The sequence below is a fragment of the Sus scrofa genome, chromosome 7 (assembly GCF_000003025.6).
Source record: "Sus scrofa isolate TJ Tabasco breed Duroc chromosome 7, Sscrofa11.1, whole genome shotgun sequence".
Classification (NCBI taxonomy): domain Eukaryota; kingdom Metazoa; phylum Chordata; class Mammalia; order Artiodactyla; family Suidae; genus Sus; species Sus scrofa.
The window spans coordinates 51,989,062-52,015,189 of NC_010449.5; the positions used below are offsets into that span (position 1 = coordinate 51,989,062).

The following is a 26,128-nucleotide window of genomic DNA, read 5'->3' on the forward strand; positions in this document are numbered from 1 at the left end:
GTAAAGGAGCACGAGAATTTAGAGGAATACCTGAGTGACGTAAACGAAACACTCAGACAGCTTTTGTGTTGGTTTCAAAGGAGGTAAAGAATTGCTGGACTGGAGAATTATGAAACTGAAAGAGGTGGCATGTGCAAAGAGAACAGTCGAGCCTGTCTAATAGAAGGAAGTCTGTCAGAGTTGGCCCTCACACCACTGGCCAGCCTGGGCATGGGAAGTGTTTGCTCAGGGAATGAGGCGATGAGGGATCACAGAGAAAATGGTGAGAGGAGGAGTCTTTGCAGGTGGCTGGTGACTGAGGGATAAACAGGCCTCTTGCTGGGAGTGAGTAGAGAGGTGTTGTCTCGATGCAGAGGGATTTTCTGCTGCATATTCTCGTTGAATTCATGTTACCAAAAGGAAACTCCTGGAGACCCCTGTGGGCTGAGCTGTTGGAGAGATGGTTAGAAATGGCCAGAAAATGTGTGCTCCTTTCTGGGCCCACTGCCAGATTGTGCATCTCTGCCTGTGCAGGAGCTGGGAAGGAGCTGAGATGGGCATTGGAGCAGAAGCCAGCTCTTACCAGGGGGCCCAGCATAGACAAGGGATTTGTGGAGCAGACAGAGCCAAAAACCTGTTGGGCAGCTGATGTGAAACAGGTGGCTTTCAGGAAAGGTGTTATTAACCTGGAGGACCCCAGATTTGATGGGGGGGGGCCTCACTTAGGACAACTGGTAGACAAGCTGAGCTTTATTGGAGGCAAAGATGCTAGGAAGCAGAGCCACTGTGGCCTCCCAGATGGGGCTGGGGAAAGAGTAGGAGTGGGGCTGTGTCTGGTGAGCTAAGCATGCCAGCCAAGCCATCTGGGGCAGGTCTGGCACATAGTAGGCGTTCAGTAAATATTTGCAATATTGAAGTGAATTGAAAACCCACTTGTTTCTACTCTGTATTATCTGCTTTGTGTTTATTTTTATTTTGCTCTTAGTTTTCTGGTGAAGGGTTATTACATTTTTTAAAAAGAGAAGATATTTGATTCAAGCTGAAAGGGGGTTAATCACATCTAGAAGAGAATGGCCCTCCGGGTGCTGCTAATGGCCACTCTTGCATCCTCACAAGCTCCCTTTCCTCCCCTGTGCCTTCCTGCATCCCACATCTACTCCTTTAACATGCTCTTCCTGGGGTTAGATATTGTCTTGCTAATGGCTCCCAAGCCTCCCTTCCCAGCTCTGTGCCTGCCATATTGAACTACCTACCGGATGTCTCCTCTTGTTTGTTCCTCAGTATTCTGCATCTCAGCATGTCCAAAATCACATGCCTCATCTCTCCTCTCTTATTTACTGCTTCCCTTCTCCCTCCAGGATTCCATGTATCCTTGAGACACATCATCATGGACACATCACTGGTTGGAAACCTCAGTGCCACACATGACTCCAATGTCATCTTAATGCATCCTCAGCCTTGTCAAGTCTACCTCAGACACGACTCCAATCTCACCTCACCGGTCTGAGCCTGTCCCACCCCAGCTATTCCAGATACAAACAGGCACCTCTCTGTTGTCTTGCTGCTGCCAATCAGAGGCATCTCATCCATATCACTCTAGCCCCTCTTGGGGAAATCTAGCAGACTTTAGACTTGATTCCTTCTGCCCCGTCCTCAGAGGCAGTACAGCACCTCATCGGCCCCACAAATTTCTTGGGTTTCACAAATCTCTTGGATTGCTCTCTGGAGTCCTACATCTCAAGAAAGCCTAGCCAATGAGCTCAGGATGGTGTGTTCCCTTTTGTTCCAGCCAGTTCCCAAGCTCCTGGAGCTCTGGGTCTCACATCTACTTCTTTGGGGCACTGTGAGGCTTAGAGCAGTGGCTCGCAAGCTTGGCTGCAAGTTGGAAACACCTGGGGAGTTTAAAAAGCTTACTGATGCCTGGGCACCAACCAAACCAATTAAATCATTCTCTCTGGAGGTGGTGCCCTGGCACTGGCATTTTGTCATGGCTCTCAAGGTGATTTTAATCCTCAGTCAAGGTTGTGAATGACTGATTTAAAATATCTATTTCTACTCTCTGTGACTTGGGGGCTCAGAATTAGGCCCACTATCCAGCTCTCCAGACTGGCCCTTTCAAGTTCTTCTCCAGGGAATAGCTTAACTTAGGATGATTCTACTTCATCCTTGACTATTTATTCATCCAATAATTCATCCATGTACCTGGCATTGGGAAACAAATATAACTAGCTTATAGTGAGCATCTGTTATTTTTGGCCATATCCTCTATCCATGTACTTTGATTTTCTCAACCCTTGATTTTCCTCTGGGCATCTGCTCTGGTCCAACTCCCAGTCCATTGCCTTCTATGAGAAGCTGCCTCCACACCTCACTCCAGGGCTTCCTGAAACCCAGACTAAGCCAGGAGGTTGTATTTTAACCCCCTACCACCAGCCCCCACCACAGTGATTGGTTCAGAGATGGGCCTGTGCCCCAAGGCAGGCCAGTCAGATACAGCGCAACTCAGACGGTTTAAACTGTGGGAATCTGCTCATTTTCTGCTACATATTAATGTGCGACTAGAGCCAAGAAGAGAGTTTGGGGGGGAGTTCCCATCATGGCTCAGCGGAAACGAATCTGACTAGTAATCATGAGGATGCAGGTTTGATCTCTGACCTTGCTCAGTAGGTTAAGGATCTGGCATTGTCATGAGCTGTAGTGTAGGTTGCAGATGTGGCTCAGATCTGGCATTGCTGTGGCTGTGGTGTAGGCCGGCGGCTGCAGTTCTGATTTGATCCCTAGCCTGGAACTTCCATATGCCGCGGGTTCAGCCCTAAAAAGCCAAAAAAAAAAAAAAAAAAAAAAAAAAAAAAAGAGAGAGAGAGAGAGTTTGCCTGAGGATGGAGCAAGGAAAACCCAGGGAGGGGCTCTGCCCTGGAAGATGACTGCCTAGTAGAGGAGACTCACCTGCTGACACATCCCAAAGGGGCAGTAAAGGGATAATCACTGCCCTGTCACTGGAGGGCCCTTGCTGCCGTTTGGGCTTCCCAGGGCATCATTTCCACGTTTACCTCTTTTTTCAAGGAGGCAGCCAGTGAGGTCCAGCCTCTCCTCAAAGCTGTTGGGTTGTTTGATGATTGGCCCATCTGCCCAGCAGCTGCACCTTCCCAGGACCCTGCATTGCAGGAGATAGGTGGTCCCTCCCTCCAAATTCAGGCTCCTATCCCTTACTGAAGGCTGGTCAAAACACATCTTCTCCCTTTCTGGCCGTGGCTGAAACTTCGCTTAGATCTTCCTAACAAGCTTCTCCTGCCTTCTGTCTCTTCCTTGTTAGACTATTCTCCCAACCGTTGCCAGAGGATGTAAGATGCTAATATGATCACACCAGCCTCCTACTTCAAAACTTTCCCCCACTCCATGTGACCCTCAGAATCAAGTCCAAACTCCTTAATGTGCTCCTGAGGTCTTTCATGATGTGCTACCCTGAGATAGAGCTCTGTCTCTCATGCCTGGCCACTTCCTAGCACACACTATTGAGCAAATCACATGGACATTCCCTGTCATTCCCTATATGAGTCACGCCTTTTAATGCCCTGGTGTCTTACTTAGCATGTGCTGGTCTATTTGCAGGAATGGGTCTTCTCTCTCATGCATGATTTAAGATCCAGCTAAGATGTCTCCCTTTCAACGCCTTCCCCAGGTAAAGTCAGTTTCTCATGGAACTTTATTCATACCTAGGTTACATTATATTTTGCTTATTTGGTGGTTTGAGGGCATGGGTTGGCTCAGAATAGGTGCTTAGTTAAGGTTAAATGGAGAAAAAAAAAAAAAGGAGTTCCTGTTGTGGCCCAGTGGTTAATGAATCCGACTAGGAACCAGGAGGTTTTGGGTTTGATCCCTGGCCTTGCTCAGTGGGTTAAGGATCTGGCATTGCTGTGAGCTGTGTTGTAGGTTGCAGACTCGGCTTGGATCCTGCATTGCTGTGGTTCTGGCGTAGGCCAGCAGCAACAGCTCTGATTGGACCCCTAGTCTGGGAACCTCCATATGCTGCAGGTGTGGCCCTAGAAAAGACAAAAAAAAAAAAAAAGGTTAAATGAATGAAGGAATATTTTCAGAACCCCCAGAAACATCCAGGACAGATAGACTTAGGAGAGCCCTAAATGGGAAGAGCAGAGGACAGTAAGCATGTTGGAAACCATTTAGAGCTTGTCCTCGACTAGACTGGAAACAGAGGGGCTGGAGCTGGCATCTTAAAGAGATGGTCTTTAGTCTTCTCTGACCCTCAGGTGCCCTGCAGAGAAATCCTGATGCTATGAAGAGCTCTGGATGCAGGTTGGCAAAATGTTACTGGGCAGGAAGTGCATGAGCTGTCCCCATACAGTTTCAGAATTTTCAAATTGACTCTACTAAATTTCAAGTTACTGATATAGAAATACTATTATCACAGTGTGTGTGTGTATATATATATATATATTTTTTCCTTTTCTAGGGCCGCTCCCGAGGCATATGGAAGTTCCCAGGCTAGGGGTCTAATCAGAGCTATAGCTGCCTACCCATGCCACAGCCACAGCAATGCAGGATCCGAGCTGTGTCTGCCATCTACACCACAGCTCACAGCAATGCTGGATCTTTAACCCACTGAGCAAGGCCAGGGAACAAACCTGCAACCTCATGGTTCCTAGTCAGATTCATTAACCACTGTGCCTCGATGGGAACTCCCCATTATCACTGTATTAATTCAATTATGGTAATGAAAATTTCACCCCAGTTCCACCATTATTCCCAGTAATAATAGTAATACTTACAATGTATTAAGAACACACCATACCAGGGACTAAACTAAGCACTTTACATGTATTCTCATTTCATCTTCCTGACAGTCTGAGGAAGTATCCCCATTTTACAAATGAGAGAACTGATGCTCAGAGAGGATAAAAAGCTTGCCCAACATCACAGATAGTCAGTGGCAGAGCTGGGACATAGTTCAGGTCTGTCTGACTCCAACGTTTGTGTTTTTTTCCTTATATTCCTTCTGCTGCCCCAACAAATCAAACTTTTCATTTTCTAGGCTTCCAGGCCTTGTCCATGTGCACTAATAGTTTTTACCTAATTATAGTCACAGTGCAGTGAGTGTAACAAGGGTTATTTTCTGAATTTAACTTTATATCGTAATACACACCCAGTGCATCACCACGTCTTGTTGAGTCTACCTCCAAAATGCATCCCTCATCTGTAATCAACTTCCCTTCATGCCCTTATCTCTTGTCTGGGCTTCTGCTAGAGCCTCTTCACTGGTCTCCCTGCTTTCACTCTTATCTCTTTCATATCTCTTCTCTGCCCGGTAGCCAAAGTGAGCTTTAAAAAATATAAACCATTGGGGAGTTCCTGTCGTGGCTCAGTGTTAACGAATCTGTCTAGGATCCATGAAGTTGGGGGTTCGATCCCTGGCCTCGCTCAGTGGGTTAAGGATCTGGTGTTTCCGTGAGCTGAGGTGTAGATCGGAGATGCGGCTCGGATCCCGAGCTACTGTGGCTATGGTGTAGGCTGGTGGTTACAGTTCTGATTGGACCCCTAGTCTGGGAACCTCCATATGCTGCAGGTGCGGCCCTAAAACGACAAAAGACAAATAAATAAATAAATACATAAATAAAGTAAGCCAGGAGTTCCCGTTGTGGCGCAGCAGAAATGAATCTGACTAGTATCCATGAGGATGCGGGTTCCACTCCTGGCCCCCCTCAGTGGGTTGAGGATCCTCAGTGGCCATGGCTGTCGTCTAGGCTGACAGCTGCAGCTCCAATTTGACCCCTAACCTGGGAATTTCCATAAGCTGTGGGTGCAGCCCTAAAAAGCCAAAAAAAAAAAAAAAAAAAAAAAAAGGTAAACCAGATCATGGCATTTCCCAACCAGTCAGTGCATTTGGATAAATCCCAAATCCTTAACCCCTTGTCAGGGCTCCATATGCCTCTCCCACCTCATCTTATGCTAAACTCACTGCATTCTGACCACACTGACCTTGCAGCTCCTCAGAACTTCTCACCTCGGTGCCTCTGTGAGCTCCTCTGCCTGGGAGCTCGTCCTTCCACCCTATCCCGGATAAGTCCTCTGTCCCTCAGGCCTCTTCTTAAACGCCTCGTCAAAGAAGCCATTCCGTGACTTCCCTTCTCAACCTACATTAGGACGGTTTTATTACACAGATCACAGATGTATTTGTGAGATTATTTCATTAAGATTTTTCACTCAGTCTTAAAGTTCCATGATCTCTTTTGCTGAGCACTTTACCCCTATTGCCCAACACAGCACCAGACAGGGGAAGTGATCGATATTTGTTGCAGAGACTTCCTGTTGTGACTTAGTGGTAATGAACCTGACTAGCATCAATAAGGATTCGGGTTTGACCCCTGGCCTCATGTGGTGGATTAAGGATCCAGTATGCCATGAGCTGTGGTGTAGGTCACAGATGCGACTCAGATCTGGCGTTGCTGTGAATCTGGTGTAGGCCGGCAGCGACAGCTCCGATTAGACCCCTAGCCTGAGAATTTATACATGCCGCAGGAGTGGCCCTAAAAAGCAAAAAAAAAAATTGTTGAAAGAATAAATATTTTTCTACATTACTATATAATCTTCACAAATGTGATCTAATAGCTGAACAATACCTGATAATTCTCCATTTAATTAATGGCTTTAATAAGACACTTGTTTCATATGCAGTTGAGAGAACAGACCTTTTATGGTTAGGAAAAAAAAAATATGTTTTAAGTCCATGGATCAGCAATATCAGAAACTGAACACACTAATAATATTATACATGTACATGGGGAGCCTAATTTTCTGTTGAAAGAAAAAAATATATGAATTATAGGTTTGAAATCAATTTAGTGGGTTATGAGAAGCATTGCTTTTAAAAATAGAACAGAATGGAAAATGTATGAATGCTTTGCAGGTGAAAAGATAAGAATCGTTTTGTATAACTTTCAGTTATATATATATTATTTTGATTTCCACTTTGTATAGATATAAATGTAGATAAAGTTCAAGTATGTACTGGATTGCAGTGTAAAATCTATTTCTTACTATGGGTTGCAGTTTAAAAAAAAATCGAAAAGCAAGAATTTCTTTTCTTTTCTTTCTTTTTTTTTTTTTTTTTTTTTTTTGCCCTTTAGGGCCACAGCTCTGGCATATGGAGGTTCCCAGGCTAGGAGTCGAATCGGAGCTACAGCTGCTGCCTTCGCCACAGCTACAGGAACGCAGGATCTGAGCCGCATCTTCGACCTCCACCACAGCTCCCGGCAACACCAGATCCTTAACCCACTGAGCGAGGCCAGGGATCAAACCCAAATCCTCATGGTTCCTAGTCGGATTCTTTTCTGCTGCACCACGATGGGAACGCTGAAAAGGAAGAATTTCAATGGCTTGCTTTTGGAGTTATGCAAACAATTACAAGTCCAAGGCATTCCCTGATGAGTTGGGGCATAAGTTGTTCAGTCTTCCTTCCACATGTTCACCTTTCCGACATGGCTAATGATTAGATCGCTTGAAGGATTTTGGCATACAGGAAACTCCCAGGGCTACTTTCTTTTTAGTAAGCTTTTTATTTGGGACCAATTTTTTTCTTTTTTCTTTTTTTGGCCACACCTGCATCATATGGAAGTTCTCAGGCCAGGGATCTAATCTGAGCCACCCTGCGACCTGGGCCACAGCTTCGGCAGCGCCAAATCCTTAACCCCCTGCATGGGGTGGGGATGGAACTCAAGCCGCCACAGAGACAATGCCGGATCCTTAACTCACTGTGCCACAGTGGGAACTCCCAGACCAATTCTAGAGTTACAGAAAAGTTGCAAAGACAATACAGAAAGTTCTCATATACCCTCACCCAGGTTCCCCCACTGTATCATCTTACATCACCATGAAACGGAAACGTGGCATAAGTAAGGAACCAACACTGGTACATTACTATTATTAAACTCCAGAGTTTATTTGGGGTTCACGGGTCTTTCTTTCTCTTCCGGAATCTAATACAGGATCCCAGATGCATGTAGGCATCATGTCACCTTAGTCTCCTCTGATCTATGAGTTTCTCAGCCTTTCCTTCTTCTTCTTCTTCTTTTTTTTTTTTTTTGTCTTTTTTTTTTGCTATTTCTTGGGCCGCTCCCGAGGCATATGGAGGTCCCCAGGCTAGGGGTCTATCGGAATTGTAGCCACCGGCCTACGCCGGAGCCACAGCAAGGCAGGATCCGAGCCTCGTCTGCAACCTACACCACAGTTCATGGCAACGCCGGATCCTTAACCCACTGAGCAAGGGCAGAACCGAACCCGCAACCTCATGGTTCCTAGTTGGATTCGTTAACCACTGCGCCATGACGGGAACTCCTCAGCCTTTCCTTCTTTATCATGACCTTGACACTTTGGAGAAGCACTGATCAAGTATTTTGTAGAATGACCCTCAGCGTGGATTTATCTGGTGTGTTTCTCATGATTAGACTGGGTTATGGGCTTAGGGAAAAAATAACCTACAGGCAAAGTACATTTCTCATCACCTCCTTTCAGAGGGGTATGTGATACCAACAGGGCACATCACTGGTGACATTAACCTTGATGGCTTGGTCAAGGTAGTGTCTGCCAGGTTTCTCCACTGTAAAGTTATTGCTTTCCCCTTTCCAGTCTCTACTCTTTAGAAGCAAATCCCTCAGCACTAAGAGCAGCCGATTCTCAAGGAGCTGGGGGAGGGGGAGACTACCTACACACATAACTGGAGATTCTTCTGTAGGGCAGACTTGTCTCTTCTCCACGTATTTAATAATTTATATCCATATGGATGTGTGTCTTTGTGTTTTATATTTTGTATTATGATCCTACACAATGTTATTTAGAGGGTTGCTCAAATTGTTCCAGCTCTGGCCACTGGGAGCTCTTTCAGTTAGCGCCTATGTCGATTAAACATGCCCCCAGGCTTTCATGGTCTTAAGGACCTCTTTACTCTCTGGTACTATGCTTTATGCCGATCTTGTGTTTTCCCTGCGCCAGACTAAAATCAGCCATTTCTCCAGGAGCTGGCTTTCACCAGACAAGAAACCAGAGATGTGCACAGTGCTTTTCTGGCCGGGATGCTGGGGAGAATTCCTTGACTGTGCAGAGGAAGGACACACGTGGAGCTGCTCTGTTTCCTTCGTTTCACAGGCTTGTACAGCTCTCCGCTGAGCCACCACAGTCATCTGATCTGCCCCCTTAGGGTGCTCAAACCAACTCTCTGTGCCTGGTGATCAGATTCTGGAGCCTCTGCTGCCCACACAGAATGGCAGGAATCCCAGGTCCCTGAGGTTGAGCTGGTCAAGGTCTGGCCTTCTAGACTTCTAGGGGCTCATTCCCAACTCTGCACTTATCCAAAGGCCAGTTTTTCTTTTCTGATGTTTCAAATTTGGCTTCTACCCCACCTCCTCTCTATCACACATGTTCAGTAGGTGTCTTTGCATCCTTCAGAAAAGGAGCCCACCAGGCAAGGGTTCCCTCAGCCTCTCTCACCTTCCCCTCTGGACCGTCCTCGCCTCTCCAAGGCCAGCTCCTCGCTGGCCTGGACCCCATCCTCTCCCACTTTCTCCATGACCTCCCTTTCCTTCCCACATCTTCAGTCTCATCTCCGCTCGCTGGCTCCTCTTGCTCAGTCTAAAAGGATCCTCTCTTGGCCTAAAGAGACTCTCCGTGACCTCACCTCAAACCCTGCCAGTACGGAGTCTCTCCCCTTGACCCCCCCTTTTTTGTCTTTTTAGGGCCACACCGTCAGCATATGGAGGTTCCCAGGCTAGGAGTCGAATCGGAGCTACAGCTGCCGGCCTACACCAGAGCCATAGCAATGCCAGATCCGAGCCACGTCTGTGACCTACACTACAGCTCACGGCAATGCCAGAGCCTTAACCCCCTGAGCGAGGACAAGGACTGAACCCGCAACCTCATGGTTCCTAGTGGATTCATTTCCGCTGTGCCACGATGGGAACTCCGACTCTGGGACTCTGGAGAGACTTAACCAATCACATCCCTTGACAACGGGGCCACGGAGACCATGTTGATGGGAGATTTTCCACAGAAACAGGGTGATTATACTGGCTTTGATGGAGGGAGGAGGCACTAATAGGGAAATTAAGCAGCTCCTCTTGAGGGAGAATTCCAAGGTGATGAAATACTGCTGGTAAGGACTACCGTGGAAGCTTAGACCGGGCCCTGAGTACTTGGGAAATCTCCCGAGAGGCAGGACCTGACTTGGGCCTGGTGTGGGGGTTGAAGGAGAAGCATGGAGGCCACCCCCCACAGTAATGGCAGCCCAGAATTGGAGGAAAGCAGGACATCCATTTCCAAATCCTGTCTCATCTCCCCTTTCCTCTCCCCATAGGGAAGGCTTTGCCCAGAGCGACAGCCACTTTAATCACAGAGGATTTAATCTCGCGTGGGCTCAAGCCTCTAGCATTGGCCTGCTTTCTGCTGACTGCGTGAAGCAGCCCAAGTGATTCACCAGCCCCGCCTGTTTGGCCTCCCTACATCTTCCCAAGGTAACTTGGGCGGGCCCTTTCCATCCATGGAGCAAAAGGAAACTCCCATACATGGTTAGGGACACTGCTTGGCCCAACTGCGCTGTGACTCTCTCGCCTGGTACTCCTACTCCAGCTGAGCTGGCTTCTGCCCTTTATTCTCCTTCTGCTGGCTTCTCCCTTTGATGCTGCCAGGAACCCCCACCCCCACCCCTAACTGGCTTCACCTGGTCTTTGGAATTCAGCTAAGTTTCCTCCAGGACCAAATGCTTATCCAGTCCTGGCTCTATAAACAGATTCATCTGTGCTTACAGACCCTGACCAATTCAGAGTATCCGTGGCCTGGCCTATTGGCTAATTCATTCATTCAACAGATGCTTATGGAGGACTTTCCGCCACAATTCTAGGCATTGGAGATACAATGATGGGTAAAAATGGCTTCTTAGAGTGTGCACATGTGCCTGAGAGACTACAGTAAAGTAATAATTTCACAAATATAGGTTACAAACAGTTAAGTGCAATGAAGAGAAAGTACAAGAGTTCACAGTCTTGTCTGGGGCATGCAGTAAAGGTTCCACAAGGAAGTGACAGTTTAACAGAGATCTGAAAATGAGTAGAAATTTACTAGGCAAGGGAGGTGGGGTGTCAGAGACAAGAGAGGAAAAAATCTTCCCAGGCTGAGGGAACAGCATGGGCTGAAGAGAGGGCGGCCAGATGGCGAAAAAGCAAAGGGCAAGAATGAGGGAGAAATGGCTGGAGAGGGCGATGAGGCACGACAGGCAAGGCTTTGGAGGCATGTCTGTATCTTGTCTTCATCCCAAAGACAGTGGGAGGGAAACCACTGCAGGATTTTAAGAAAAGCGATATGATCAGATTTGTAATTGAGAAAAATACACATAGGGGTTGCTAGCCCCACGAGGAGACCTTGAGGGTTAAGGCCAAGTTGGGGTCCCAGGAGAGATGAGGGTAAGGTTGGAGTGGTAGTCCTGCTCCATAGGCTTGTTCCTTGACTTTTTTTTTTTTTAACTGTCCCGAGTTAAAAAAAAATACTGCCCAGGCTCAGGTGAGCAGTATATTCTCAGCAGAAAATGATCCCGTGAAAGGCCCAGAAAGAGGATGAAGGTTAGGTTAGTCCCATTGCTGGCCTTTAGGAGGGGATCAGGACCTGATGTGCAGAAAGGGGATTAAGAGACTGCTCTTCTTTAAGCTCCACTTTTGCCATCTCCATTTCCCTTGTTCTAAGCCAAGGTGATTAAGCCACCTGAAAAGCGATTACCCTCTAGTTGGGAACCTCTATCCTATCTTTACCCAGAGAAGAACCCAGAACACCTGCTGTGGGTGTAGGATCTCCCTGCCACGATGGTTTCCAGAATTTCTTGGCGGGGGTACCCTGAACCACCCACACCTGGCAATGGACAGCAAAATATAACTGGGCTTCAAGGACCGACAGGGGGCCCTGCCAATCTCAGATTCTGAAGACCTTGAGCTCAGATCTGAATGTGTGACCTTGGGCAAATCGCTTCTTCTCTTGGGGGCATCCTTCCCGCATCTGCAAACTAAGCGTCGCCCCAGGCCCACGCCCCCTCCCCCCGCAGCTGCGAGCCGGACTCAGTCCCACAGGCCGGATGCTCGCTTGAGGCGCGGCGCCAAGCCCCCAGGTGGGCAAGGGGCGGGGGCGCGCCAATGACCAAACCTAAACGTAAAGGGGCTGCCCCAGAGGCGCGCACGACCCAGCAGGGGCGCCGAGGGACCACGCGCACACGGCCGCGCCCCCCGCCCCTAGGCTGGGCGCCGCGGCCCGGGGGCCACGAGGTTACGTAAGGAGCTGGGCGGGGGGAGCGGGGCGGGGCGGGCGCCGCCCGAGCGCGGCCGCCCAGCCCCCGGCGGCCCAGCCCCCGCCCGCCCGCGCCTGGTGGCGGCGGCGGCGGCGGCGGCAGCGGCAGCCGCGCAGCCCCGCGGAATGGAGCGGCGCCGGGGCTAAGCCGGGCGCGCACGGGCCGCCGCATGTGCCGCGCCGGGAGCGGCTGCAGAGCGGGCGGAGAGCGAGCGCGAGAGGCCCCGTCGGAGCGGCCGCCGGAGCAGCGCCGGAGATGGGGTGAGTGAGCCCGCGCCGCGCGCGCCCCGCGCGCAGCCCCAGAGGGGCTGCGGGGCCGCGGATCGCGTCTCCCCGCTCGGAGCCCAGCGAGCCGGCGGGCCCTTGCGCCCCGAGCCGGGAGCCTGAAGTCGGGGCGCAGCCGGCTCCGGAGAGCCTGGGGCCGCCCGACCCCGCGCCCTCTGCCCGGGCTCGCGGGCACGGGGCAGGGACACGTTGGCCTGAGCGCGGACTTTCAGCCCCGCACCCGTGGCCTTTCTCCTCCGAAGCAGCCCAGCCGCTGGGGCACCGGGCGGGGACAGGCACCCTGGCCGGCCTCGGTGCTTCGGCCATTCCGCGGTCCCCTTGCTCCGGACGCGATCAACTCCAGGGCCTGTGTTTGGGAGTCCAAGAAGCAGTTTGTCTTTCTCTACAATTGGGTTTATTACAAACAAAATGGAAATCGAAGTTTTCCTGGAAAGGGAACAAACCACGTAATAATAATCTCAGCGTAGGAATAGTGGACTTTGAGTCTGCTTTGAGATGGCTGAGGATGATGGAAGTCTGCGAGGAGTCAAGGTAAGGCTTCAGTCTTTGAAACAACTGAGTAGATGCTCAGAGAAGTTGAAGTACTCTGTCGAAGTGACTAATGCTTCTGAGTATATAAAGTAATTTAAAAAGCAGGATTGATTTCTCCTTGGCGTCTCTCTGAGCAGTAGGTGCTGTGAGTCAGGGAGCCGCGGTGCTAATAACACAATTAACTCCTTACATCTGCTTCCTGATGTGAGCGCATATTGATGATGCGCTGTGCATATTCAGGGAATGGTTGTTCTGCCCATTTCACAGGTGCGGAAACCGAGGCCTGAAGTGGTTGGGTACCTTCTCCCAGGCTGGGCAACTGATGAGGGTTTGAGCCCATCGGCAGCCTGACAGTGGGCGTGGGGGTGGGGCTGGGTGAGTGAACCAGAGTCCCTGAATTTCTCTGTGCCCTGCCGCTGAGCTTAGTGCCCTTCAGACAGACCTTCTTGTGACCCAAAGACTTCTGCTGGGTGAGTCTAGAGAGCTTGCTTTGCTGTGTGGCATTGGTGAGGAGTGGAAAGGGGAAAAAAAGATTGTCCTGGTGGCCTGCCATGGGTCAGTGGCTTTATTGTCCTTACTCCAGATAAGTTTCTGAGGTCCCTTTACTTACCCAGTGAATCTTATCTGTGGGGTCTGTAAAGTGTTTGGAGGAACCAGAGGCAGACCAAGAGGAATTCTGAGAAGGGAAGTGTGAGAACTCCAGGCCAACATGGACAGATCATGGGGGACAGAGAGGGGCCAGGAGATTTGCTTAAGGCATTGGTGCCAGCCCAGTTTTCACATGTACAGAAGCTGTGAGCGATTTTACCAGAGGCGCACCCTGGCTGGGAAGCAGTTTTTCTGTAACATTTCCAGTGACCTGTTAGTTGTCTATGAAAGGGCTGCTCTTTGTACAGTAGGAGCCTTTGAGAGTCTCAGATTTCCTATTTAAAAAAAAAAAAAAATGTATGGGAAGAAAGAGTTGGCAAATGTAGGTCTCAAGATGGAAGATAAAAGGAATTTGGTAATTTTAACGGTCTCTGAACCCCTCCCCCCAGCCAAAGCAGCCCAACACACTTGCATGATCAAAAAACAAATATTGAAACTCTGTGGTTGAGATCAAATAGTTCTGTGGAAATGAAAATGTTTACTCATAAAAGCTTAAAGAAAATGTCAGAAAATAATTTTTGTTTGTAGAGAGGGAGGGAGGAGTAGCTTGGGGATTTTGTTTAAACACAGAATATGTCTTTCATGTAATTTTAACATCATCCGATAAATGTCTGTTACTCACTCTTGTAAGAAAGCGCTGGTTTGTAACTCCTACCTACTTCTGCCATTTTAAATATATCTACCTCTTCTATAATTTATGTGAACGTACAAACCATAGCTGTAAATTGAGATGGAGCTAAGGGCTGGATAAGCCTTTCAGACAGAGGAGGGTGGAGGGAGCCATATTAACCGAAAATAGAACCAATGTCATCCTTTCCGAGAGTTGAGTAGGATGGAGGGGGATGAACCAAAAAGGGCAGCCAGTAGGAAACCTTGCAGCTTTGTCATTGCTCTACTGTGTAGACATGACCAAGACTTAAGAGAAAAAAAAAAAAAAAAACAAAACTCCAAATTTCTCTCTTCCCCACTTAAGATGCTTTTCCCCATTCAGATGTTCACTGCTATTTCCCGCTTCTGGGAAGTCATTTGCATTTAGTGTGTGGTTTCCCGGGTAAGCTTGTGCTCTCCCTCCCCAGGGAAGCGGTTTCATACCTGCTCCCCTCCTCAGACTTCTCTCTCCTCAGCACACACATGTTCATTGACAAAATATAGCCACAGACCAAGGAAAAATCTTTGCTCCCTGCCACGCCTGCAGTCCCGCGTGCCGCTGCCCCTGTGCTTTCCTTCCCACCTGTTGTCCCTCCAGAGGCTCGCCCCTCCTGGGGGACTGTCCATCTCATCCCTCTTGCAGGGCGCATTTCTCACTATTCCGTCTCCCTCTCTGTCCAAGGTCTTTCCCATCAGTGTGCAAACATGCTTTCGTTCCGTGCTGTCCAGTCGAACTTTCCACACTGATGAGCATGTTCTGTGTCTGCACGGTCCAAGACGGCTGCCACCAACCACACTGGAAATGTGGCTGGCGTGCCGAAGCGGCACTTTTTTTTTCAACTTCACATTCCAGCATTTATTGTTGCTTTTTTTTTTTTTTTTTTTTCAGTCTTAGGGATTTGTATTTTTATTTATTTATTTATTTTTCCGCTGTATACAGCCTGGGGACCAAGTTACACATACATGTATACATACTATTTCATGGAGGGATTTTTTTTTTTTTTTTTTTTTTTTGTCTTTTTGCCTTTTCTATGGCCGCTTCTCACGGCATATGGAGATTCCCAGGCTAGGGGTCAAATCAGAGCTGTAGCCACCAGCCTATGCCAGAGCCACAACAACACAGGATCCGAGCCGCGTCTGTGACCTACACCACACATAGCTCCCAGCAACGCTCGATCGTTAACCCACTGAGCAAGGCCAGGGACCAAACCCGCAACCTCATGGTTCCTAGTCGGGTTCGTTAACCACTGCACCACAACGGGAACTCCAAATTTTTAATTTATTTAAACGTAAATAGCCATGAGTGGCTGGGGGCCGCATATTGGACAGCTCAGCTTCAGCATCTCTCATTTTACCCTTCTTCGCTGCCCTTCACCTGAACGCATCTCAAAGAGATGTCCAAACACACCGTGTCCATTTGTATCTTTCACCTTCCACTTGTTAGCCCTTGACAGTCTCCAGTCTAGCTTCTGCCCTCACCTCTCCACCGGCACAGCCTGGGGACACGTCGCCAGTCACCAGATCTCTGTCCTTGTCTCTCTCCCCCTCTCAGCAGCCTTCCTTCCCCAGGGCCGCTCCCTCCTCCTCGACACCCCTCTCCTCTGGGTTTCCTCTCCCCTTCCTGATGACTTCTTTGTCTGACCTCAGAGTGATGGGGTTGGTTAGGGACTGGTCCTGGTTCCTTTTCTCTGTCAACACGCTCTTCCTAGGTAATATGATCCCATCCTGGCACCTCATTTCCCCTACCCACCCCACCCACCCCCCATGGCTTTAAGTCCTGTCTGAATGCTAGTGACTCCCATGTTTGTGCTTCCGGACACAGCCCTTCCTCAGGGCTTCCTGTTCTTGTCCGTGCAGGGCACTCTAGATACCCTTCCAGTTCTCTCCTTCCCTCTGTCTTCCCCATCCCAGTCCACGGCCCCATCACCCACCCACTTGTAAGATATCTTGATTCTTCTCTTCCTCATCTGCCACATCCAGGGTGGCAGAGGGTCTGGTGTGGGGGTGGGGGGTGTTCTGCTTCTGGGATGTTATCTGGAGTGCATTCACCTCTCCCTGTAATCATAGCTTCTCCTCAAGTCCTGGCCACTGTTGCCTCCTTCCTGGACTAACTTCCCAACAGGCCCCCCGGCTTCCACCCTGGGGTGTCTCCAGTCCATTCTCCAGGTGGGAGCCTGAGTGATGGGCTTCTACAGCAGGTCACATCACTCTTTTCCTTAAACACCCTCTAGCCGACAAGGGCCTGGCTTGTGGCCCATCTTCCCAACCACTCTGGCCGTCCCTCACCGCCTTCTGCTAGCATCGGCCTCCTTTTTTTCCTTGCCCGTGGTGGTGGTGGTGGGGGGGGGGCTTGAACGTCCTCTTTTATCTGCCCGGAAAGCTCTTGCCCTGGCTCTGCAGGTACCTTCCTCCTCCTCCTCCTTGGCATTTCGATCTCAGGATCACCTGCTCAGGGTCTTTCCTGACCACCCCTGTTAAACTCGAATGCAGCCATGCTTTGTTCCCACAGTTGCTCACCCCAGCACACCTGCTGTTGTTTGGGTTCTGTCTACTTGTTTATCATCTGCCTTCCCTGATAGCATCCCACAGGGGAGCCTCCCCTTCCCACCAGGGTATCCCAACACCTAGCACAGTGTCTAGGCCTCCAATAAATATTTTTCGATTGAGGTAATGCTTGAAAGTGGTGGGCAGCCTCGCTTGGATGCTGGCCTGGAAGTTGTGATAATTTTTGGATTACCTTTTATAGAGCATGCTTAATGAGAGCTGCAAGGGCCAAGAGAGAAAGAAGCCACGTTTGGATGTGGTTTTCTTTTAATGCTAAAGCAAGCCACGTAGCTTTTATTGTGACTTGGGTTAATTTTCAGGCTGTCGGCTGTCATCCGCGCATTGGGGTTGTAAATTATCTTTTTACCCGCCTGCGGAAGGCTAACCGAAAAGCCAGCTTGTGTGCCGTGGTGACTTTTGGATGATTTTGTCACTGTTTACAAACAAGATCTACTGTATTTCTGTTTGGCTTCAGCTTACATTCATTTGTTTTGTTCGGCCGAGATTATGTTGCAATGTACAGATGCCACAATCTTGGTTATCTAACACCATGGGCCTGCTCTTGGTAAAGCTATACTGATTAGCTTTCTTTTGATGATTATTCCATCTCCTTTAATTTTCCACTTCTCCTGAATCACACCTAATTACATAGTTCCTACAAATTACAGACTTTTCTTTGGGGTTTCTGTTGACTGAAATAGATGGCAGTCTCTCGGATGGAGGGAACTTGTCTTCTCTTGGTCCTGTTACGAGTTTTTTATTTTTTTATTTTTATTTTTATTTTTTTGCTTTTTCGGGCTGCACCCGTGGCATATGGAAGTTCCCAGGCTAGGGGTCCAATCGGAGCTGCAGCTGCCAGCCTACACCATAGCCAGATCCGAGCCGCATCCCTGACTTACACCACAGCTCACAGCAATGCTGGATCCTGAACCCACTGAGCAAGGCCAGGGATCAAACCTACATCCTCATTCCAAAAAAAAACAAAAAACAAAAAATAAAAAAAATAAAAATAATAATAAAAAAAGAACCTACAGCCTCATGGATACTAGTCAGGCTCGTTACCGCTGAGCCACAATGGGAACTTCCCTCTGTGGGTTTTTAAAAACTTCACTTTCTCAGGTTCACACAATCTTTTCAGATGTTTGGCAGTTGAAGAGTCTGTTGGGGATCCTGGATGAGCAGACCTACTAGTAAGATCTTGCCCTTGTGGAGTTTATATTTTTGAAGAAGAGATAAGCCACATATACAAGTTCGAGCTTTATGTGTGAGTTTACACAAAATGCTGCAATCCGTAGGGTGTCAGAGGAACTGTTTGGGGAACACTGTGGGCAGATGCCTAGGGGGACTGTTAGTATTTCGGATCACCCTCATTATATAGACAGCCCTTACTGTCACCCTTGGTGTCAGAGTTATAAAAATACACATGGCATGGGGTGGACACTGCAGAGGTATGTACTGAATGAATGAGTGTTCAGGAATGAATGAATGCTCTGGGTGGACTTTCACTTTGGGGAGATGCCATCATTCTTGTTGGAAGCAGTCCTGAAACTCCTGGCCTTGCAGGTTTCAGGATGCAGTCGAGGGCACATTGGCTGCTTGTACACAGTCCCCTGAAGGAGGTTGCAGGGCAGGACAGGTGGTTTGTTTTTGTCTGATGGACTCAGGGATTTGTGTAAATTACTAAGTTTCCTTTCTGTGATGGCTCCCGGGGAACTTAAGAGCTACCCTTAGCTAATTAATCAGACCTCATCATCCTTTACCTTTTTTCCTCGTTCAGTTTTATGGTCCTACCCTTGTTTTACCTTCATCCTTTCTCATCTACCACCTTTTAAAACAACGAAATGGAAATAGCTTCGCTTTTTTCTAATTATAACAATGTTACATGTTCATCCTAGAAAATAACAGCGGAGAGAAGGAAGTGAAAATTACTTGTCATCGCACGTCGTAGGGATAACCTCCATCATCAAACGGATGTCTGTGCAGTTTTTTTTCCATGTATACATGTCTCTGTGTCTAGAGAGATGTCTACATAGTGCAAGTCTATTTTTATCAAAATGGAATCATATCATACATCTGTTTTGTAACATAAGTTCTTCAACTTAAAATACCTTGAATGGACATCTTTCCATGCCCGTAGCTATAAATACATGTCATCACTTAAATCCAAACCTACTTCTGACTTGTTGTTTTGCTGAATTTGCTACATCTTTGCTAACCTGCTTCAAACCCTTTCTAGAACAAGGCAGGCTATAATTTAAATAAAAAAAGACATTTTGATCATCTTTTAAAGCAATTGTTTGCTTTAAATGAATTACTGAAGGGAAGAAATGGTAGGGGAGACCAAGATCACAATGAACATTGGGTAATTTGCGGTGACTGTGTAATTTTGGGTGAGTCACCGCTCCTTAGTGAATCTCGGTAAGAACACCAAGGATTCGTCGTCGTTGCTAAGGGTGGTTGGTGGACCGGGACCCAGCTGCTCAAACTGTTCCTGCTTGTTTGGAAATAGCAGGGCAGAGCGATTCTGCTTTAAGACCCGGGTGAGAAGGCCCCCTGCAATTAGAAAGCCCCCTGTGCCCACTCCTGAGCGCCCCTTCTGCTGCAGAATCCTTTGTCTGGTGGGCATCAGGTCCCTCCTTCAGGGAGGCTGCCTCTGGCGAGGGGATTGGGAGGGACATACTACAGGAAGGATGGTACAGTCCCTGTTCCCGTTGTCAGGCAATTAAGAGAAAAAAAACAAACACACACAAAAAAACAAAAACCACCTGGATGAGTCCTGGGACATGTTATGGCAGCCTGCATCAGCGCCTGAAAGCTTTGGGAAAAGACTTCCTTTTGGGGTATGGCATGAAGATGGGCGCTCCTCTTCCATTTGGAAAGAAGAACTTCCTTCACGGTTGTCAAAAGTGAAGTGAACAGCAGCCCCCAGGCAGGTGTGCAGCAGAGAAAAAGCATTCTTCAGGAGTTCCCGTCGTGGCGCAGTGGTTAACGAATCCGACTAGGAACCATGAGGTTGCGGGTTCGATCCCTGCCCTTGCTCAGTGGGTTAACGATCTGGCGTTGCCGTGAGCTGTGGTGTAGGTCGCAGACTTGGCTCGGATCCTGCGTTGCTGTGGCTCTGGCGTAGGCTGGCAGCTACAGCTCCTATTCGACCCCTCGCCTGGGAACCTCCATATGCCGTGGGAGCGGCCCAAGAAACGGCAAAAAGACAAAAAAAAAAAAAAAAAGGCATTTTTCAGAATATTCAGAACTCTCAGGTATACCAAGTCCTTATGGATCTTGAGAGTTAGACTTTGTTTTTGTTTTTTTTTTTTTTTTCTGGCGTGAAAATAAATTAAGGGAAAAGAAGCCTAGGGGTGGGGGTGGGAATGGGGGCAAAGTGCTGCTAATTTGAATTGGTTTGGACACACTGGTCTCCAAGCCCCGCATGGATACATCTGCATTTCTAGGTATTGCGCACACAGGCTGCCCCGGGTCGTATTTATAGGCCTGGAGGTGAGCGCTGGCAGCGCCAGCCAGTTTCCTAGCGGGGTGTGTGCGATGTGTGGGAAGAGTGTCAGGTTGGAAACCTCTGCCGAATGTACGATGAAGTCTCCAGTAGTTCTGCCGCCGCCGGGTGCTGTTAGTCATATGGTATCATTCTGGTAGAATTTATTTAAATTATATTTCAAATTAGCTTGTTAGAATAAAAATATGCGTGTGGGGAACACATTTAGACATTTGTCAACGACTAGAGACAGATTTAAAAAAAAAAAACGTTTTTATTCACAAGCCTGGTTGATAGTCGTCGTCCTCTGCTGGGGAATTGTGGCCCGTGGCACCCCCACCCTGTGCAGAAGAGGTTAGGATAAGGTAGCCTGAGAGCTGCGCGTTGGGAGACCCCCCTTAAGTCTCCAGGTGCCTCCCAGCCGAGTCGAGGCTGGCTCCCAGCTGCAGCAGGGGCTCTGCCAGGCCCCGTTTTTTGGCCTTGCCCTCAGGAGCTCTTGGTCCAGATCCAGGCCCGCCCAGCCAGCCCTTTGTCGTCCTCCTGCCTTTGCGCTCTGGGGGGACGTCTTGTCTGTAGGTTATGGGGTAGGGGTTTGTCCACAGGGATCCAATTAGTGAGGAATATTGCAGACCCTGCTCCCTGGGCATTGGCTTCCTTTTGGGATTTTTAATTGGGAAAGCTTTTAATTGGAATCGTTCAGCTAGATGGAGGACACGAGAGATGCTTGGGTCTGTGCTGTCCTGGGGGAGAGAGAGGGGTGACGAAGAAGATCCTCCTGGCGAAGAGGAACGGAGCCTGTTCCCCAAGGCTCCAAAGGGCAGGAAAAGGAGCTCCCGGTGAAGGTGGCGGCAGTGAGGCTGGTCCTAGGATGAGGACCTCTCCAGCCCCTCCGAGTGGACCTAAGGTACAGCTGGCTGCCTCAGCAGGATGAGTTCATTGTTATGGAGAGCCACCTGTCAGGGGGCCTGGGAGGATGGCTAAGTGCAGGACACCCTACCCTACCCCCCAGGCTGGCTGTGTGAGCTTGGACACATCATTTTCTCTCTCTAAGCTTCCCTGCCTTCATCTTGTTAAAGGACTGAGATGATTAATAAGAACAGTGTGTGTAAGGCATTCAGCACAATGTCTGACACGTAAATACTCCATGAACGGTGGTCAGATTCATTATCATCCTCATCCTTGTTTCTGCCTTGGATGGGACATGGGCATCCAAGGTGACTCCTGAGGTACCCTTCAGAGTACGTGGTTGGGAGCGGTCTCTGCTTCATCTTTTTTTTTTTTTTTAATTTTTATTTTTTTCCATTATAGCTGGTTTACAGTGTCCTGTCATTTTTCTCCTCTACAGCAAAGTGACCCAGTCACACATACATATATACATTCTTTTTCTCACACTATCCTCCATCATGCTCCATCATTAAAATGACTAGATATAGTTCCCAGTGCTATACAGCAGGATCTCATTGCTTATCCATTCCAAATGCAGTAGTTTGCATCTATTAACCCTAGATTCCCAGTCCATCCCACTCCCTCCCCTTTCCCCCTTGGCAATCACAAGTCTGTTCTCCAAGTCCATGAGTTTCCCTTCTTCATCTTTAATCCTCTTGGGCACTCCCCGAGTCCTCAGAGGCTTACTCCCAAACCTCACGAGTGCCAGAATTGGTTCCCTGTCATTCAGTGACCCAGACAGTGTGAGGTTTGCCCTCTGAAGCCTTCCCGCATATCACGAAGCCTCGCAGGTAGTATGGGCAAAGGATGGGGAAGGTCAGGAAGCTGACCCACCTGTGCCAGCAAGACAGCCAATGTGCCGCCTTGTTGGATTCATGGAGAGATACAAGTGTAGGCAAAATAGTCCCAAGGGGTTTCTCCCCATTGCGAACATCAGAATGGGGATTTGTGTTGCTGGTTAGGGAGCCCTTTGTTTGATTATTTATGTATTTTTCACTTATTCATTCAAGAAATAGTGGCCATCTACTTTGTGTCTACCTGACACAAGGCAGCACCTACAGCAAGAACAGACTCAGTGATGAACATCATTGGTCCCATGATGCTTGCAGTCTACTGGGGGATGTGGACTTTAAACAAACTTGATCTAATGGGTTAACATGGGAGGATATGGGACCAGGGGCCATGTAGACTACACAGTAGTTGGTTTCAGGGTCTTATACCTCTGACTTCCATCCATTCGTATGGATCCAAACCCAGCCGGTCACCTTTCTTCTCTTCATCAGCTCATGTAGCTTTCTTGACTCTTTAGCCAGTGACCATCACCCAGCTCTTGAGCACCTTCTCTGGACCAGGCACCGGGAAGACAGATTGCTAGAACAGGGTCCCTGCTCTCCCCTGAGGGAGATGGATGGTGGGCTGGTAATTAGGGTAATGAGATAAGCCTTGTTCTTGAAATATGAACACAGATGAAATGCTTAACTCTGCAAGAAGTTAGAGAAGGCTTCTTTTTTTTTTTTTTTTTTTTTTTTTTTTGGTCTTTTTGCTATTTCTTGGGCCGCTCCTGCAGCATATGGAGGTTCCCAGGCTAGGGGTCTGATCGGAGCTGTAGCCGCCAGCCTACGCCAGAGCCACAGCAACACAGGATCTGAGCCGCGTCTGTGACCTACACCACAGCTCACGGCAACACCGGATCCTTAACCCACTGAGCAAGGGCGGGGACCGAACCCGCAAACTCATGGTTCTTAGATTCGTTAACCACTGTGCCACGACGGGAACTCCAGAGAAGGCTTCTTGAAAGAGGTGACCTTGGGACTGGATCTTGAACGTTGAGGAGGAGTTTTCCAGGGTGAGGGGGAGCATTTAGATGAAGAGAGCTGCCCCTGGGAGACAGTGGACCACAGAGGTCAAGAACAGAGACCTTGGACTCAGGCCTGGCTTGGCCATTCGCTGGCTCTTTGACTTGGAGCAAGATGCTGACCCTCTTTGAGCTTCAGTTTCCTTGTCCATGAAATGGAAATAATAACAGTACCAGCATTGTAGTGTGGTTGTGAGGATTAAATGAAACACATTTTGGGATGTGCGTTAGCTGCTCGTGGTGGGCAGGGAGGTGAGAAAGAGCGGTGGAGTAAAGGGTGAATGAGGAGAAGGGGTCAGGAAGGCATAGGCATGAAGGAAGGGCCTTTGGGCCAAGTTGTTGGGACCTCATCCTGTCGGGGGGCAGGGAGCTGGCTGTGGGCGAGCTTGGAGGTACGGGAGCAGTTGGTCCTGGTATCGAAGAATGAGGCCTGGGCGGTGGCCGGCAGTGGGCTCAGAGAGAAGAGGTGACTTGGGGTAGGAGGCAGAAACATGCTATATGGCAAGGAATCTGGACTTCAGTCCATAGGCAGGGAGGGAATGTTTTCCGTTTTGAAGAGAAGAATGATACTTGCCTTAGGAAAACTGTTCCAGAGATGATATTGCAGAGTAGCACCAGCTACAGTCCAGGCAAGAAATGTTGAGGGCCAAACGCAGATATGGCATCAATTTATATAACGTACACCCTGGCCCTGTTCTCTGCTAGATCTGAGACAGTTTTTAGGAATGTTAAAATACAGAAAATAGAAAAAATATATGTAAGGCACCTTGCTGGAGACGTGAGGTAGAAAGCTTGAAGGCCTTTGCCATAGAGTGGCTAGATCAGGACGCACATGAAACTGTCATTTACTGAGGACTAAGTGGGTTGGAGTTACTAGGCAGAGTGTGTCTGTTACCTTTTCTCATGTAATCCTCACAGTTAACCCTCACTTTCGTCGTTGGAGAAACTGGGCTCGAGAGGTTCAGTAATCTGTTCAAGCGCCCAGCCAGGACGTGGCAGAATTGGGAACCAAACTCAAGCCTGTTTGAGAGCAGAATCCATGTTCTTAAAATGCATTTTCTGGAAAGTGCAAAGACACCCCGAGAGTCATGTGGGAGGTGGACCCATGGCTCTTGATGGTTGGAATGAGAAAAGGAGAGGCGGAGTTGCCAGCAATTGGGATATTTCTAGACTGGATGACTGCATGGGTGGTGGTGCCATTGACTGAGATTGGGAACACCAGTCTCAAGAAGAGGAGATGCAGTTTTTTTGCGGGGAGAGGAATTGATGAGAGTTTAGTCTTGAGTGGATATTGTGAATTTCTTCTCATGGTGGGTCAGATGGGGTGGCCTCTATTGGTGGAAATTCACTTCTGGCACTCAGCCATTCTATTTTGGATAGAATCAGAGATTCAGATTTGAGAGCTGTCCCACCTGAGATGATTTGATCACTCAAGGAGACAGAGGGTCAAGAAGATGAAGATGGAAATCTGGGAAAGGACTATAGTTAAAGAGAAGGAAAAGGAGCCAGTGGATGAGACTGAGAGGTGATGAGATGGGAGGAAAGCTGGAAGAGAGAGGTGCTGCAGAAGCCGGGGCAGAGAAAGCCTCAGAAACCTCAAGCAGGGTGGAGACCCCCGGTGTAGGCTGTTAAAACCCGGCGTGGGGGTGGGAGTATTAGGACACTGACAGATTTCAAGGGCAGTTCCAGACAAATGTGAAGGCACAGATCCACCTGCAGTGGTTTAAGGAGTGAGTGTGCGGTAGGGGAATAAAGTCTGGCTGAGGATGAAGGTGAACTTGACAGTGAGTCAGGGTAGAAGAAAGGCTGATTTTCATTTTATAAAATTAGTATGTTGGGAGGCTGAGGGGAAAGACAAGGAGGAGATTGAAAGATGAGAGGCAGTGAGGTTGGTACAGTGAGTGTGGAGTCAGGAGGGCACTAGAAGAAGAGCTTTATAGAAGTGAACCTCCCAAAGAGGGCTGGGAGGATCATCCTTAGAGACCAGGCAAGGTGCAGATATGGAGGCATTTTGAGGCGGTGGTGGGAAGGGGGAATGAAGCAGCTGGGTGGACCAGCTTTTCCTTCCTTAGAGACCAGGCAAGGTGCAGGTATGGAGGCATTTTGAGGCTGAGGTAGGAAGGGGGAATGAAGCAGCTGGGTCGACTGGCTTTTCCTTCTCAGTGTGAGCTAAGGAATGGATCTGAGAGCCAAGTGGTAGATCAGGAAGAAAGGAGATGGTTTGATAGAGCTGGTTGTGAGGCTCTGGGGCAGGGAGTTAGCTGAGGCAAATACAGATTGATGACCAACCTTGTGGGGGTGGGGAGGTGGAGATTCAGGAGCGTGAGTTGTAAAGGTGCTAGCTGCCACAGCCAGACAGGTTGCCTACCTGCCAGGTGACGGGGGCGGGGGGGGCGGTGGCGGGGGGAGGAGGCAGGAGCAGAGGCAAGCAGCCCCAGACCCAGATAGTGGGCCGTATAGATGGCCACCCTGGTTGGACTCCAGGTGCTTTGCTGTCTGCAGCCCTCAGGGATGCTGTGTGGGAGGCGGGAGAGCCTGCTTCATCCCCGTCAGTCACCTTTCTGCCCTCCCTTCTCTGAACAGCCAGCCATTGCTTTGTCGTTAATAATTCTTCCAGACTTTTTCTAAAACAGGCATTAAAATTCTTGCCAGCATGACCTCTTTGAGTAATGAGATCTGTAAGTTTATTAACCTCTGTGAGAAGTGGATTGTCTTGCTCCATGGGAGCAGATAATCTCTTGGAGGGAATGAATGTTAGTGTGGTGACCTGAAGAGAGCAGAGGCTCAGGTGGGTACGGCTTGTCTGTTCCCTATTCCCACCCTCTGACTTAGCCTGTGTCCACGGACAATGGGCTGAGTCCTTCTGCACAGCGCTCTCT

The 26,128-nt window shown here is 48.8% G+C and overlaps 1 protein-coding gene across 4 annotated transcripts in view; it reads left to right on the forward strand.

Moving 5' to 3' along the window:
• HOMER2 (homer scaffolding protein 2) overlaps positions 12,192–26,128 on the forward strand; it is a 103,174-nt gene continuing 89,237 nt past the window's right edge. The window contains exon 1 of one of the 4 annotated variants that reach the window (XM_001927296.5): positions 12,192–12,567. In XM_001927296.5, the coding sequence (XP_001927331.2) occupies positions 12,563–12,567 (5 nt within the window). In that variant the 5' untranslated portion in view covers positions 12,192–12,562. Of the gene's footprint in view, positions 13,123–26,128 lie in introns of all 4 variants that reach the window. The other 3 variants (XM_021098885.1, XM_005666110.3, XM_021098884.1) reach the window with 3 other exon arrangements.